This window comes from Pleurodeles waltl, chromosome 7 (assembly GCF_031143425.1).
Source record: "Pleurodeles waltl isolate 20211129_DDA chromosome 7, aPleWal1.hap1.20221129, whole genome shotgun sequence".
Lineage (NCBI taxonomy): Eukaryota > Metazoa > Chordata > Amphibia > Caudata > Salamandridae > Pleurodeles > Pleurodeles waltl.
In genome coordinates this window covers 737,001,725-737,016,900 of record NC_090446.1, presented here as the reverse complement: position 1 = coordinate 737,016,900, position 15,176 = coordinate 737,001,725, and the positions used below count along the sequence as shown (strand labels likewise).

General features: G+C 45.5%; 1 protein-coding gene across 1 annotated transcript in view; it reads right to left on the bottom strand.

The window, feature by feature from the left end:
- PPP2CA (protein phosphatase 2 catalytic subunit alpha) overlaps nt 1-15,176 on the bottom strand; it is a 247,453-nt gene that overhangs the window by 175,585 nt on the left and 56,692 nt on the right. The window contains exon 3 of the mRNA XM_069199216.1: nt 7,254-7,427. Coding sequence (XP_069055317.1) covers nt 7,254-7,427 — 174 coding nt within the window. The remainder of the gene's footprint in view (nt 1-7,253; nt 7,428-15,176) is intronic.

Genomic DNA, 15,176 nt, shown 5'->3' with positions numbered 1-15,176 from the left:
GTACAGCGACTCTTTTCCCAGCTGCGTCGAATTTTCGGCTTTCCTTATCCGGGGGTGGTGCATCGCCCGATGTGTGTGAATTGGCTCTTTTGCGAGCTGCTCCTACCACGACTGAGTCTGGTGCAGTTGAGAGGTGATAAAAGCAGGGTCTGTGGGAGGTGCTTTATATTTTTTCTCTACCCTCGGAGTGATCGCTCTACTCTTGACAGGGTCTTTGAAGATTTGCTTCGCGTGCCTTAGCATTCCTGGAAGCATAGGCAGGCTTTGGTAGTTGCTATGGGTGGAGGAGAGGGTGTTAAAAAGGAAGTCATCCTCGACAGGTTCTGTGTGTAACGACACGTTGTGGAATTCTGCTGCCCTAGCTACCACCTGCGCATACGCGGTGCTGTCCTCAGGTGGTGAGGGCTTGGTAGGATATGACTCTGGACTATTGTCTGACACTGGGGCGTCGTATAGGTCCCAAGCATCTTGGTCATCTTGGCTCATGGTGGTGTGAGCCGGTGAATGTGACGGAGTTTGTGCCGGTGATATCTGAGTTACAGGTGGAGGAGAGGGTGGCGGAGTTGCTTTCTTTGCCACCTTTGCTTGTGGTGTTAGTTGTTCAGTTTGGAACTCTAGTCTCCTTTTTCTCCTGATTGGTGGAAGAGTGCTAATCTTCCCTGTTCCACTCTGGATGAAGATCCTCTTTTGTGTATGGTCTACATCAGTAGTCTGTAACTCCTCTTCAAACCTGTGTTTACGCATTTGAGAGGACAATGATTGTTCCTCTGAATATGAGCCGGTAGTGGGTTCGGTTGCTGGTTGTTTTGGCACCGAAACTGTCTTTTTTTTGTTTTCGGCTCCGAGGCGAATCTCTTCTTTTTCGGAGTCGAGCCTTCTCGGCGTCGATCATCCTCGGTGCCGCTGTCTCTGCGAGCAGCGTCGGCTCCGCTTTCTCGGCATCGATCTTTTTCGGCAACACTTTCTCGGTCCCGAGAATGTTGCGTGCCTGTGTCTCGACCCGAGTCGGACGTTCTGGGCACCAGTTCGGCCTTTTTCGGTGCCGATGGACGGTCACCTTTATGGGTTGAGCCATGGCCAGTTGGCAGTGGCGTCCCCTGGGCCTTGTCGGTTTTCTTGTGCTGTGTGCTTTTCGACGTCTTACTCACAGTTTCATCGACGTCGAATTCATCTGAGTCTGATTCATGGATGGAGAAGGCTTCCTCCTCTTCTCCTTGTTCCTCGAACTCTCGTTGTTCTGTCGGCGTGGACGCCATCTGTAATCTTCTGGCTCGACGGTCACGGAGCGTTTTTCGGGACCGGAACGCACGACAGGCCTCACAAGTTTCTTCTTTGTGCTCGGGTGACAGGCACAAGTTACAGACCAAATGTTGGTCCGTATATGGATATTTATTGTGGCATTTAGGACAGAATCGGAACGGGGTCCGTTCCATCGGTGTCGATGTTACACGCGGTCGGGCCGACCAGGCCCCGACGGGGGATCGAAATTACCCCGAAGGGCTACCGGAGCTCTTCACGATTCAGTGTCGATTCTAACTATCCCGATCCCGAGCGAAACAATACCGACATAGTTTTTCGAAGTTTTGACTATCTTTCCGTCCCGAAACCCGGAGCGAAAAGGAACACGTCCGAACCCGAGGGCGGAAAAAAAACAATCTAAGATGGAGCCGACGCCCATGCGCAATGGAAGCAAAGAGGAGGAGTCCCTCGGTCTCGTGACTCAAAAGACTTCTTCGAAGAAAAACAACTTGTAACACTCTGACCCAACACCAGATGGCGGACTGTGCACAACATGTGTATCTGCAGCAACAGATGCCATCGAACATATGTTTTCCAACCTGTAATAAAAAGCAATTACCAATCTAATAAATGTTAAAATAGTAAGACCTGATGCACAAATTTGATTTGTTGTAACCCTCAGTCAAAAATAAATAATCATTATTGGCACATTTGGACTTCTTAACCACAAAACCAGCAAAATCAGTATTTTCGGCCCCTACACTTCATCTAAATTTAGCAAGAGAAAATACTAAATGTGAATCTGATGAAATAAAGTTTAATTTTGTTAGTCACCATGAAAGTAAATCTCTTGGGATGTTCGAGAGGAAATCACATAAGGTCCTTTTTTTTGGAAGAGTGTAAGGGTCTGCAGTATTTAAAAAAGTTCTCTGTTGAGGCAGGCTTCACTATCTGCTTAAACATTTTGAAAGTTATAACCGGCTGTACCTAGATTCAGTCAGACCTAGCTCCTTAAGACTGAACAGTTAAAGGGCTTATCAAACACTGAGACTGATATTTACTCCCCGATTAAATGACTAAATAGTTCAGCTTTTGTCAGAGCTATAAGAAATAACCTAATATTATCAACTAAATTCTAATGTAAACATAGATGGGGATAAAATTTGGTGATTTAAATACAATGCAGAAAGGACTGTCAATTGTATCAAAAAATATTCAGATATTTCCCACAGACTACAGCACCATAAGAAAAATAAAAGTGCAATTTTAGCACTGATTAGCTGAAGAACTGACTGCACAGAGGAGCTCCGCAGATTGGATATAGTTCACTCCGTGCCAGGGAATCTGAAATCTATACCAAAATAATGAAAGCAGCATGGAGATGCCAGAAAAGAAACTAGCAATGTCCCTGCAACAACAAATTTAAAGATTGAAACTTTTCCACGCTCACATCTGTATTGCTCTGTGTGGTTGGATGAATATCTTGTAAATATGAATGTCACTTATCAAACTGCATTTTGTTTTACATAAAGTACTACCTACTATAAAAATGTAATTCACAAATCTACAGGTGGAGACCTCCACCTTTTAAGCTTTCTTATGGTGGGATACACCATAAAAAAGAATGCAAAATGAAAGTTTGAAAACAATCTTTTCTTTTTCATGCCTGAAATATCACCAACTCTTTAACTAATAGTTCAGTTCTAAGTCACTTTCATTGCAAGATATTAAATGCTAATATTGTACATTCATATGTAATGTTCCCTTTCTCCCTTATTGCCCTCTCGTCTAGTGCATTTTCAATCTTGCAGTACTTTGGCAACCATGTATCAGTTTTCATTATGTTATATTATGCCAATTATGGCCACTGCATCTGTGCCACTGTCTATTTTCATTAAGATGCATACTCAAAACTCAAAAAATTCAAGCAAAAATTGGAGACAGCCACATATGAAAGACTGAATTAGCCTTTGCTTCGAAGAGACATACTGTCAATAAAGAGGTCTATAGATGTAATTCGAACATCTTCAGAAAAACCTGACTTTCTCTGCCATACATGCCAATGTGGAGAAAGAGATGTCCCCATAACTCTGGCAACAGAATATACAGTGTCCATGCCAGGCGGCATAACCTGTTTTGCCACAGCTTGCCCACCCCCCTATTAATTTTTACAAAACTGCAAATTTGGTAGTTTCAGGCAGAAGAGTCCCAGAAAGCATGTACATAACGTCCGAGAAGATTCTGCAAATTGAAGGCCATGCTACCCGCTGAGGGTTCTTTTTTTTGTATATTGCTCCATCTTCTTGGATTCCTTATCCAATGGGCTAACAGGGAAGGTGCCTGGTGACAGTTTTGAGAAGCAAGATGCCTGAACCACCAAGCTTATGGAATGCAAAGTCAGGCCCCCAGGGGCCAGTCTGTATTGTCTTCCAATCACTCCGTGAACTGTGGTGAAAAAAGTGGTTTTCTCCAAAACAATTAGTATGGCTCTGTGACAGCCTCCCTAAAGGGAAGTAAGGGCTCCATCATAGGTGAAGTAGTATGCTGAACCTCTGTAAGAATGTTGGCTTTGGTCTCGGTCATAGGAAGCGGAAGGTATAACATTTACCACCTTCCTTATCACTGAATGCTAAGCAGTGACCTCCGGAGGAAGAAACCCAGATGGGGAACATAATTCTTATTCCAGCGAGGTATCCAATCCACTTGTGTCTTTCAACCCCACAAAGTCCGGGTCCAACGGCACAGAATGTCAGTCCCATCAACTTTGTTCTGGCTGGGGTCCTCATGGGGAATCAGAGTCCCTGAAAAAAAAACTACTCCTCTTTGATGAGGCGCTGAGCCTCCCACTGTGATCTGTGCTGTGGGAAGTCAGAAAGGTGCAAGGTGTGTGGTAGAGCAGGTTGCAGCACCTGTAGTATAGACTGAGGTGCTTGCAGTGCTGGTGAAATAGTCTGCACTAATAGTAAGTCAATGGGGTCCAGCACCGATGGAGGAGACCTTGATGGAATGGTGAGCAGAGGTGGTGTCTGCTGCAGTGCTGAGCCTGCAGCTGGCACTGGAGCAGTGTCTGGGGGCCACAGTCCAGGTCACCTGTGCCAGAGCAAAAAAATGAAACAAAGGGATAAGGACACAAGAGCTCCAAATGTTAATACAATTACACTCATTAGGGTCATTTGATGCTCCAGAGGGGACCATGTTTCTTTGAAGCACTCATTGCATTCAGATGGATTTCTGGGTCCATCCCACAAGTGTGGATTTCTGGGGAAAGCTGGATAGACTGCGGCCTCGGGTCAGCGCCACAGGTGGTAGAGTGCCTGGAAAAGGGACAGGGACGGAGGGATAAGAAGTATTGGGTCCTCCATTATGTCCTCCACTAGCTCCAGCTCCTAAACTGGTGGCTGCTGGCAAAGATTACGATTGTACCTTCTTGTGTTTCTCCTGCCTCCAGCAGCAATTCCGGCATCTTCGACCTCCCCTTGTAATTTCCTTGACATTCACAGCCACCTCCCTCTCCTTAATGGTCTTGGGGTGCATACTGCAACAGGAGCCGCAGACCTCTACATCACAACCTGAGCCCCAAGCACCTCGGGCAAATTTTGTGTGGGTCTCTAAAGGACATCTGTCCATCAAACACCCTACACAGTTTATTCCCTGAACATTTTGGATAGGGGGTTGGGGGTGAGGGGAGAGAATTTGTGTTGATGGCAAGTAAAAAAGGGAAACATCAGTGCACTGAGTGGAGTTTTTTGCTCCACTGATGTCAGAAGAATGCTGCTTCCACTACAGAGTGGAACCAGCGCCCCTTGCCAGTGTTGAGAGCTACTGAAAGCGTTCTGGATTCAGTCTGACACCTGGGATATTCGAAAGAGAAGGAACGAGCAGGTACATTTATCCATCAGTTTAAGGCTTATAAGATTTTGAAAGGTACTGTATCCAGTGATTAAGCCATACCAGGTCCTCATGAACAGGTGCCTCCACCACATTAAAGTAGTCTATGAGCCTCTTTCACTTAATCATTTACAGCACTGCCCTCAATTTCTCATGCTGTCCCTCAGCCAGCCTGGAGAAGAGCTCTCAACTAATCACAACCAGTGTCTGTTTGCCACAGCAACTGATCCTGATCTGTATACACTCAGTGTGTTATTGATTCCAGCTGGGGTCACAGTCATGTCACCCCCTGTCTAATACAAACCTAGTTTCAACAATCTGGGGTTTTCTCCAACACTCATGCCAGTAGCCTCCCGGATTAATCTCCTTCTCTGTAAAATGCTGAATATAACCAAATTATGAATTTGCCTAAAGTATTCCCTTGTGTGTCCCATGTGCCTTTTAGCTACAGGTAATTTTAGTCTTCACACTGGGTCTGCCGATTAACTGATCCAATACACTGCCCTACCATGTTTAGAGAGTCTTTCCCAATTGTTGTCTGGTACTGCATATGCTGTGCATACCCTCACCCACAAGCACAACTTTCATGGCTTTCCACTCGGTTGATCAGCAGTCTGTTTTTTGCCAATTACATTGCATGTAATAGGTAATTGCAAGCCTTACATCTTCGAGAAAAAAAAACAAAAAAAAAAAAAAACGAACCTACCCAGGTATTGAGCTGCATGTTCATGCAATAATTCCATACAGTAATTGCTGAGTGGAGTCAAGAAATACAAAAATTTAAAAAAGCTGATGTCCCGTGCTCGATGAGGAATACCTGTTCATGTGTCCATTGAAACTGAAGTTCAAGTCACCCGCTCATGTCACTGGAGAATCAGTGACGGGCTTCCTCATTTCTAATGCATTTCAAGAGCAACTCCTATAGGCTACAGTTGTATGTATTTAAGGAAACACTTGCTACCATCTACTTAAGCCATAAATCAGTATACATTTCCCATTCATATCTGCTTTGTTGTAACAGAGCTGGAATGGAACAAATGGTGATATCCAAACTCAAAGTTCTCTAGTATAGTCATAATAAGCAAGCCACTGGAATTATGCGGAAAAGTGGACTAAATAAGGCAGCAAGGAATGGAAAATTCTGCAGCATAATGCAACACATTGTGATAGTATTTAATTATTTGGGATTTTTACATGTTCATACTGTCTGGGCAAAGGTTTCACCTCATTAGCACCAGTTTAACACTCAAATGCAGCAGTAAGCAACTAAAATGTTATCATTCAACCTTTGCAAAGACGTTTCACTGCACTTTTAGCAACTTTTGATCCATTTCAGCTAAACAATTTGTTAAATCTGCAAATTATATTCCAAACAATTGTTTATATGAGGCAATTGCATCAAATCTATAATTGTGCATTGTTCCAGAGACCCCGATATTAAGCAGCTGTGAGAAGTTGGGCCTGTCATTTCCTATGACATGTTGACTTCTGTGTCTTAAGTGATGTCCGGCGATGGACCTGCTTCATCTGGGAGAACGGCGTCCTCATCAGAGAAGATGCGCCGAACATTCACAAAGCCAAAATGAGGGGTGGGGGCTATAAGCTACCGTGAGAATTACCCTATTGCCCTTATGTTTTGGGCTTTGTGTGTAAAAGTGTGGCAAATTCCATGCCTGGTTAGGCATGCAATATGTGATTTTTCAGAGGGTTATGGTTTACTTCAGCTATATCATGAATAGTTTTAATGATAACCAAAAGGCAAGGTCCTATAGTGTAGGTCTATACTAGAAGCTGGGCCACTAGGTTGAGTCAGGTGTCTCAGATGGGTTGGCATTAGGCTGGCTTTTTTGCATGCTTTTTGTTGTTAATAAGCACCACCTTTTGAGCACTAACTGTCGATTCCTTCCTCCACCCATAAGACACTAACACAACACTATTTAAATTATCCAGCAAGACTGGTCTATTTTCAAAACCTACAAGGGGAAGAACAGTTTTAGAAATTATCTTCAGCAAGGTAATTATTGTTCATACTTTTGTCAAAGCAACAACTCAAACATATGCATGCAGACAGCAGTGACCCCTGAATTAACTATAAAAGCAGTGGAGCTCACACATTACTAACATACCTGGCCATCCACCAAAGCAGTAAGTGGAAGGTAATCAAAAAGGTCTGTGAAATATTTCCAAACATTTGCATTTCCGTATTTCCGCAAGCATTCATCGTAGAAGCCATATACTTGGGTGATTTGCCTGCTTTCGTGGTTCCCTCTAAGAATTGTAATGCGCTCACGATATCGAACCTGAAACGGAAAGAAAATGACTTTAAAATTGGTGGGCTAAACTACTAAAAGCTAGTAACAACAACGTGTTCTGTCGTAGATAAGCACTAGGTCTATGAAATGATCTGAAAGTTGGAAACAAGGTTCTTGTGGCAATCTGAACCTAAACTGGTTTTCAAAATGAACCTAAAATGTGCCTGACAGACAATTTAAGCTGTAAGAAACAAAACCTGCCACTAAAGTTGGAAAAAAAAAAAAAAAAGTTATTTGCCTATTGTATGTGAAGAGTTTCTAACAGCAAAGAAAGCAGTTCACATGTAGGTGCAACACTGGAGAAAATGCAGCTGTTTCACTACATCACAAAAACCAATGACATGGTAATGGACGTTGCAAAGCGTCTGGTATTTCTCACTAGGAACTCTATTACTGGATCAAAACACTGGTTACAAAAAGGTTAGAAATCTTGAGTTTAATGCATATCGAACACTAGATTTAGTTGTTAGAGCCACTTCCTCTTTCTGTCTTTAAAGATATAAGGAAAGAGTTGTGCCCTAAATGGACTCGAAAGAGCAGCCGTTTGCTCCACATGGCTTATTCAAGGTCAGGAATTGAGCCACAGTTACAACAATAATTCCCCTCAATGAGCTAGAAACAATCATTATTATGCCACCAGTTTCTTTGGCCTGGAGGAGAATATTGCCCAGGATGACAAGTCGGTGCAGCAAGCTGCCCCCAAAACAAATACTCTAGGCAAGAAGACATAATGCAGTGTAAAGAGGTTACCTCCTTTTAAGGATTTATTAACACTGAACCATTCTGCAAACGTGCTGGATCAATGGGTACTTTACAAGAGCAAATATTTTAAGGCATACATGCATAGTCAACTTATATCATCATTAGTTAATGTACCCAATTCCTTTTTCAATTGACAGTTGAAAATGTAGGTGGACAGGGATAAGCAGGCACAGCAGACACTGCTTGGCAGTTCACTCTGAAGCTGTCTAGCTAGGAGGACTCCGATCTTCCCAAGATAGCAGATCGGCTCTTCATAAAAATCAGTGAAGTTTATACTATACAAGATCATTAGGATTACACGTAAGTAATGTTTTTCACATTCATGGAATCTTCTCAAATATTCATGAACATAAAATTAAACAGAACAGGAAACACCTCCTCCCCATCAAGAAACATCATATTAAGATTGAGAAAGGACAAATAGAAGATAAATGCAAACCAACCAAGCAGGTTTTGAAAAAAGGTTTGGTACTAGCTGCATGTCCTTTAACCCCTTCTGTGCCCCGGACGTAGTGGTTACGTCCCGCGGCACAGTGCTGCTGTGCCGAGGACGTAACCACTACGTCCTCGGCACACAGCCCAGAGGGAGCGCTCTCGCTCCCTCTGTGTGCTTCCCCCCTCACCCCCCAAAGTCAGGGATGGAAGGGGAAGCCCTTCCCCTTCCACCCCCGACCCCCCCATAATGACGTCAGCGCGCGATCGCGAGCGGACTTCATTATGGGATCCTCGCCGCACAGGAAGCCATTTGCTTCCTGTGCGGCGACGAGTAAAGAGGTGAGTTCCTCTTCCCGGTGGGTGGGGGGTTGGGGCTAAAGAGGCACCGGGGAAAAGGAAAGGCTTTTCCTTTTCCCCGGTGTCTCTTTGAGCATTCCTGCTGCCCGATCGCATTGCGATCGGGCAGCAGGAATGCCCACTAGACACCAGGGATTTTTTTTTTTTGTTGTTGTTCTTTCGTGTTTTTGTCTTCCGGGGAGCGTCCCCTTGGGCAAGGGTCGCTCCCCTTTAGGGGGCAATTACTACGGCCATTTCTGCCCCCCTTGGGGGCAGATCTGGCTACTTTTTAGCCAGATCTGCCCCCCTTGGGGGCAGAAAACACTAGATCACCAGGGATTTATATTGTTATGAGCATTTATGTGTTGGGGGGTGCCCCCTTGGGCAAGGGGCGCCCCCCCAAGGGGGCAGAGAACTGTTGGCCTTTTCTGCCCCCCTTGGGGGCTGATCGTCCTATTTTTTTTAGGTCCATCTGCCCCCAAGGGGGGCAGAAGCCACTTAGGCACCAGGGATTGTGTGTGTAGTGAATGGGGGGGCACCCCCTTGGGCAAGGGTCGCTCCCCTTTGGGGGGCACGTCTTTTAGGGCCATTTCTGCCCCCCTTGAGGGCAGATTGGCTACTTTTTAGCCAGATCTGCCCCCAAGGGGGGCAGAAAACACTAGATCACCAGGTTTTTTTTATTTCTATGTGTATTTATGTGGGGGGGGTGCCCCCTTGGGCAAGGGGCGCCCCCCCCCCCAAGGGGGCAGAGAACTGTTGGCCTTTTCTGCCCCCCTTGGGGGCAAATCGGCCTATTTTTTTTTAGGTCCATCTGCCCCCAAGGGGGGCAGAAGCCACTTAGGCACCAGGGATTGTGTGTGTAGTGGATGGGGGGGGCGCCCCCTTGGGCAAGAGTCGCTCCCCTTTGGGGGGCATGTCTTTTAGGGCCATTTCTGCCCCCCTTGAGGGCAGATCAGCCTATTATTTTTAGACTGATCTGCCCCAAGGGGGGCAGAAACCACTAGAACGCCAGAGTTTTTTTTAAATTTGTTTATTTTTGTGGGGACGTCCCCTTGGTCACGGGGCGCCCCCCCCCCCCCCCCCAAGGGGGGCATTGACCTGTTGGCCATTTCTGCCCCCCCTGGGGGCAGATGGGCCTATTTTTGTAGGCCCACCTGCCCCCAAGGGGGGCAGAAGCCACTTAGGCACCAGGGATAGTGTGTGTGTGTGTGTTAGTGGATGGGGGGGGGGCCTTGGGCAAGGGTCGCCCCCCACTTTGGGGGCACATGTACCCAGGCCATTTCAGCACCCCTTGGAGACAGATCAGCCTATTATTTTTAGGCTGGTCTGCCCCCAAGGTGGGCAGAAACCACTAGAACGCCAGGGATTTTTTTTTATTTTTTTATTTTTGTGGGGGGGGCGTCCCCTTGGGCACTGGGCGCCCCCCCAAGTGGGTCATTGACCTGTTGGCCATTTCTACACCCCCTGGGGGCAGATGGGCCTATTTTCTTAGGCCCACCTGCCCCCAAGGGGGGCAGAAGCCACTTAGGCACCAGGGATAGTGTTGTGTGTGTTTTTTTGTTTTTTTTGTTTGTTTGAGGGCTGTCCCCTTTGGCAAGGGTCGCTCTCCATGGGGACACACTACTAAAGTTATTTTCTGGCTTCCTTGGGGCAGACAGGCCTATTCTTTTAGTAGGCCCATCTGCCCCTATGGCAGAATCCACTTAGGCACCAATTTCTAAAATGTTTGATGGTGGGGTGTTTGTCAACTGAAGAAGTCTTTGCATTTGTGATAAAAAATGTTTTCCTCCTTTTTGTTCTAGTTCAAAGCTTTTGCTTTATTTGCTGTGGCTCCTTGCGGTTTTGGCGGTGGTTGACCTGCAGTTTGCACAGTTGCATGTTTTAGGTAAGTAAAAACAATTTACTCCAAAGGAGTATTGTTGCAATGCATGAATGACATGTTTGTAGGGGGTGTACTAAATGCAGGATTGTGTGTGAAATTGTCCTTAGGTTTGTGCACAATGATATTTGTTTTGTCTTATTTCTAATTTGCCTTTCTTTCTTTATTTTTAGCGGGACATCAATGGTGATTGCTGTGTAGTTGCTGGTGAATCAAGCTTTTTCAGGCAAGTGAGTGGTATAGTTTGTGAGTTTATAACTCTTACTAACAAAGCTACACTTTGTTACTTGTCTTACACAGGTGCTGGTTGTTGGTGGTGAATTTGTCCAGTTAATTTTAGCAGGAGAGATTATGGCTAGCCGCAGGATGACCGCTCAGCAGGTGGTTGGTATGCTTTTTGAGTCACAGTCTGATCATGACTATGAGACGGACTTTGCATCTGAGGCAGAGGAGGAAGTGAGAGATTCTGGCAGTGATGTTTCTGTTGGAGGGGAATCTTCTGATGATGAAGCCACACTCAGTGCAGATGAAGGGCCTGTTTTAGAGGAGGACATTGATGTGCCAATAGTGCAGCAACCTGGGGCTGAAAGGTTTCCCGTTATAAGACCTGATGTCTAGGTTGCCCCAAACATGGAGCAGCCAGAGTTGCCTGCCTTTACTGGTCTCCCGGGGTGTAACGCCAATACAGAGAACTTTATGCCTATCAATTTCTTTGAGTTATTCATGGATGATATGTTTTTGGAAGAGATTGTTGAGCAGACTAATTTGTATGCGGAGCAGCATTTGAGGGACAACGCTGCTAGACTTAGGCCACACTCTAGAGCTGCCCAGTGGATTCCCACAAATTTGGAGGAGTTAAAAAAGTTTTGGGGTTTGACTTTTTTGATGGGGTTGATAAGGAAGCCGTCACTGGCTTCGTATTGGTCTACTAGTCCCTTGATGGCAACAGCTATATTTCCAGCAACCATGAGTCGTAATCGGTATTTGCTTCTTCTTAGGATGCTGCATTTTGTTGACAATGCATTAGCCTTGCCACGAGATCACCCAGATTCTGACCGTCTTTTTAAGATTAGGCCTGTACTTGATCATTTTGTAGATCGGTTTTCGGAGGTCTATGTTCCAGGCAAAGAGTTAAGTGTGGACGAGTCTTTGGTCCTCTTCAAGGGTCGTTTGGTTTTTAGGCAGTACATTCCTAGCAAAAGGGCACGATATGGAATTAAATTGTATATGCTGTCTGAAAGTAGGACAGGATATGTGTATAGTTTCCGTGTGTACACTGGTAGAGATTCCAATATTGACCCCCCCTGGTTGTCCTCCCACTTTTGGAGTTACTGAGAAAATTGTGTGGGATCTTGGTAGACGACTGTTCAACACAGGTCACCATTTGTATGTAGATAACTTCTACACTGGTGTGCAATTGTTCAAGGAATTGTTTAGAGTGGACACAGTTGCTTGTGGCACAATCCGTTCTAACCGGAAAGGCTATCCAAGGGAGCTTGTCTGTAAAAAACTTGAGAGGACAGTGCTGTGCCTTGCGGAACGAGGAGCTGCTAGCTTTGAAATTTTCAGACAAGAGGGATGTCTACATGCTAAGTACCATCCATGATGAGAGTACTTCCCCTGTGACTGTTTGAGGCCGGGTTGCTGAAGTGCGCAAACCTGTGTGCATTTTAGATTATAATAAGCACATGGGAGGTGTAGATAGAGTTGACCAGAGGTTGGAACCTTATACTGCTATTCGTAAGTCTTACGTTAGGTATAAGAAGTTAGCACTTCACCTCTTCCACTTAGCAACCTTCAATGCTTTTATTGTGTTTAGGGATAGGTCTCCAGAGTCAAAGATGACATTTGTGAAATTTCAGGAGTCAGTGATAGAGAGCCTTATTGTGGTGGAACAGGCCAGAGTTCCTAGAGAAGCAGTGGTGGAGGATGTGGCTAGATTGAAAGATCGCCACTTTGCTGAGCACATTCCTCCCACACCCAAAAAAGACTTTCCAGCTAAGAAATGTAGAGTGTGTTTTCGAAGAGGTATCCGGAGGGAGACTCGAATGTACTGCCCAGATTGTCCTTCAAAGCCTGGGCTGTGTGTCGGTGCTTGTTTTAAGAATTACCACACCCAGAAGAATTTCTGGGAACAACCATGAGTGTAAACTCATGTCTGTTTTGTATTTTCATGTGTTTAGTTTCATGGTTAGCATTTCTGTCATGTTCTTAGTTAGAGCTTTTGTGTTTGTAGTTTTTTAATTCTTTCTACTTAGTCAGGGGTGCCTCTTTTAAAAAAAAAAAAAAAAAAAAAATGATGCCATTGTGTGTGGAGTGGGGCTTGGCTGAGAGTGTACATATTGACTTGCTGTTGGCTACTGCAACACACTGCCAGCCAAACACCAGTCCACACACTCCCATCAGCTGGTGTGATTGTTGGATCAGGCATGTGGGCGTATGTAAGTGATGGGCCCTTGAGTGGCGCTGTCTGTCGATGTGAGTGTTGTAATGTGCTGGGCCCGTGGCTGGCGGTGTGAATGGCCTTGTGTGTGTGTCATGTATGAAAGTTGTGTGAATGGACTGTAAAGCGGTTGGTGCCTTGTCGCGGCTTTACAGCTCACGAGCTGTGAGTCATTGGTTCAGTTTTTTGCCTTTCAGTTACTAACCGTGCATTTCATTTTTGTGAAAGCTCTTCTGTTAGTAAAAATTTGATCCACTGAACCATCACTCCCCCTCGTGCCAAATCCAACCAGTATGTGTGGTAAAAATGACAAAACCTGCTCCGCTGTAATCAGGCGTCGCAGCACACCTGTGACACGCTAGGTGCCTCAGGTGGGACCCCAATGATGAAGCATGCCACCAACTTGGTTGGTGGGTGAGGGGTCTTTTTCACATAACCTAAGTGTGTTTCTTTTCAAAAAAATTTTATTTGGCACATCACGGACATATGTGGGCACATCAAAACGATATATTACAAAACTACCTGTGTTTGGGGGGGAGAGGGCACCTATGTTTTTGGTCCTGTGTGCGGCCTTCATCTAGGGAAACCTACCAAACCCAGACATTTTTTTAAACTAGACACCCCAAGGAGTCCAGTGAGGTGCGGCTTGCGTGGATCCCCCAACATTTTCTTACCCAGACTCCTCTGTAAACCTCAAAATGTGCTTAAAAAAGCATATTTTCCTTACTTTTCTTCGTAAGATCACCACTCCAGCACAAAATTCCTACTCCCCAGTGTTCCCCTCAGTCTCCCAAGTAAAATGACACCTCACTTATGTGGGTCCCCAAAGCAGAGTCAGTCTAAAGATGTATAAAAGAATGTCCTTATAAACTTGCTGTGCTATCCCCTCTATCTCTACAAGTTTTGGGCCTTATTCTGTTGCAGGCACCTGGCCCACCCACACAAGTGAGGTATCCTTTTTATCGGGAGACTTGGGGGAACGCTGGGTGGAAGGAAATTTGTGGCTCCACTCAGATTCCAGAACTTTCTGTCACCGAAATGTGTGGAAAATGTGTTTTTTTTAGACAGAATTTGAGGTTTGCAAAGGATTCTGGGTAACAGAACCTGGTCAGAGCCCCGCAAGTCACCCCATCTTGGATTCCCCTAGGTCTCTAGGTTTAAAAAATGCACAGGTTTGGTAGGTTTCCCTAGGTGCCGGCTGAGCTAGAGGCCAAAATCTACAGGTAGGCACTGTTTTCAATGAAAAAATGTGATGTGTCCACGTTGCGTTTTGGGGTGTCTGCTGTCGCGGGCGCTAGGCCTACCCACACAAGTGAGGTATCATTTTTATCGGGAGACGTGGGGGAACGCTGGGTGGAAGGAAATTTGTGGCTCCTCTCAGATTCCAGAACTTTCTGCCACAGAAATGTTAGGAACATGTGTTTTTTTAGCCAAATTTTGAGGTTTGCAAAGGATTCTGGGTAACAGAACCTGGTCCGAGCCACACAAGTCACCCCATCTTGGATTCCCCTTGGTCTCTAGTTTTCAGAAATGCACAGGTTTGGTAGGTTTCCCTAGGTGGCGGCTGAGCTACAAGCCAAAATCTACAGGTAGGCACTTTGCAAAAAACACCTCTGTTTTCCTTCACAAATTTGGATGTGTCCACGTTGCGCTTTGGGCGTTTCCTGTCGCGGGCGCTAGGCCTACCCACACAAGTGAGGTATCATTTTTATCGGGAGACGTGGGGGGACGCTGGGTGGAAGGAAATTTGTGGCTCCTCTCAGATTCCAGAACTTTCTGCCACAGAAATGTGAGGAACATGCGTTTTTTTAGCCAAATTTTGATGTTTGCAAAGGATTCTGGGTAACAGAACCTGGTCCGAGCCACACAAGTCACCCCATCT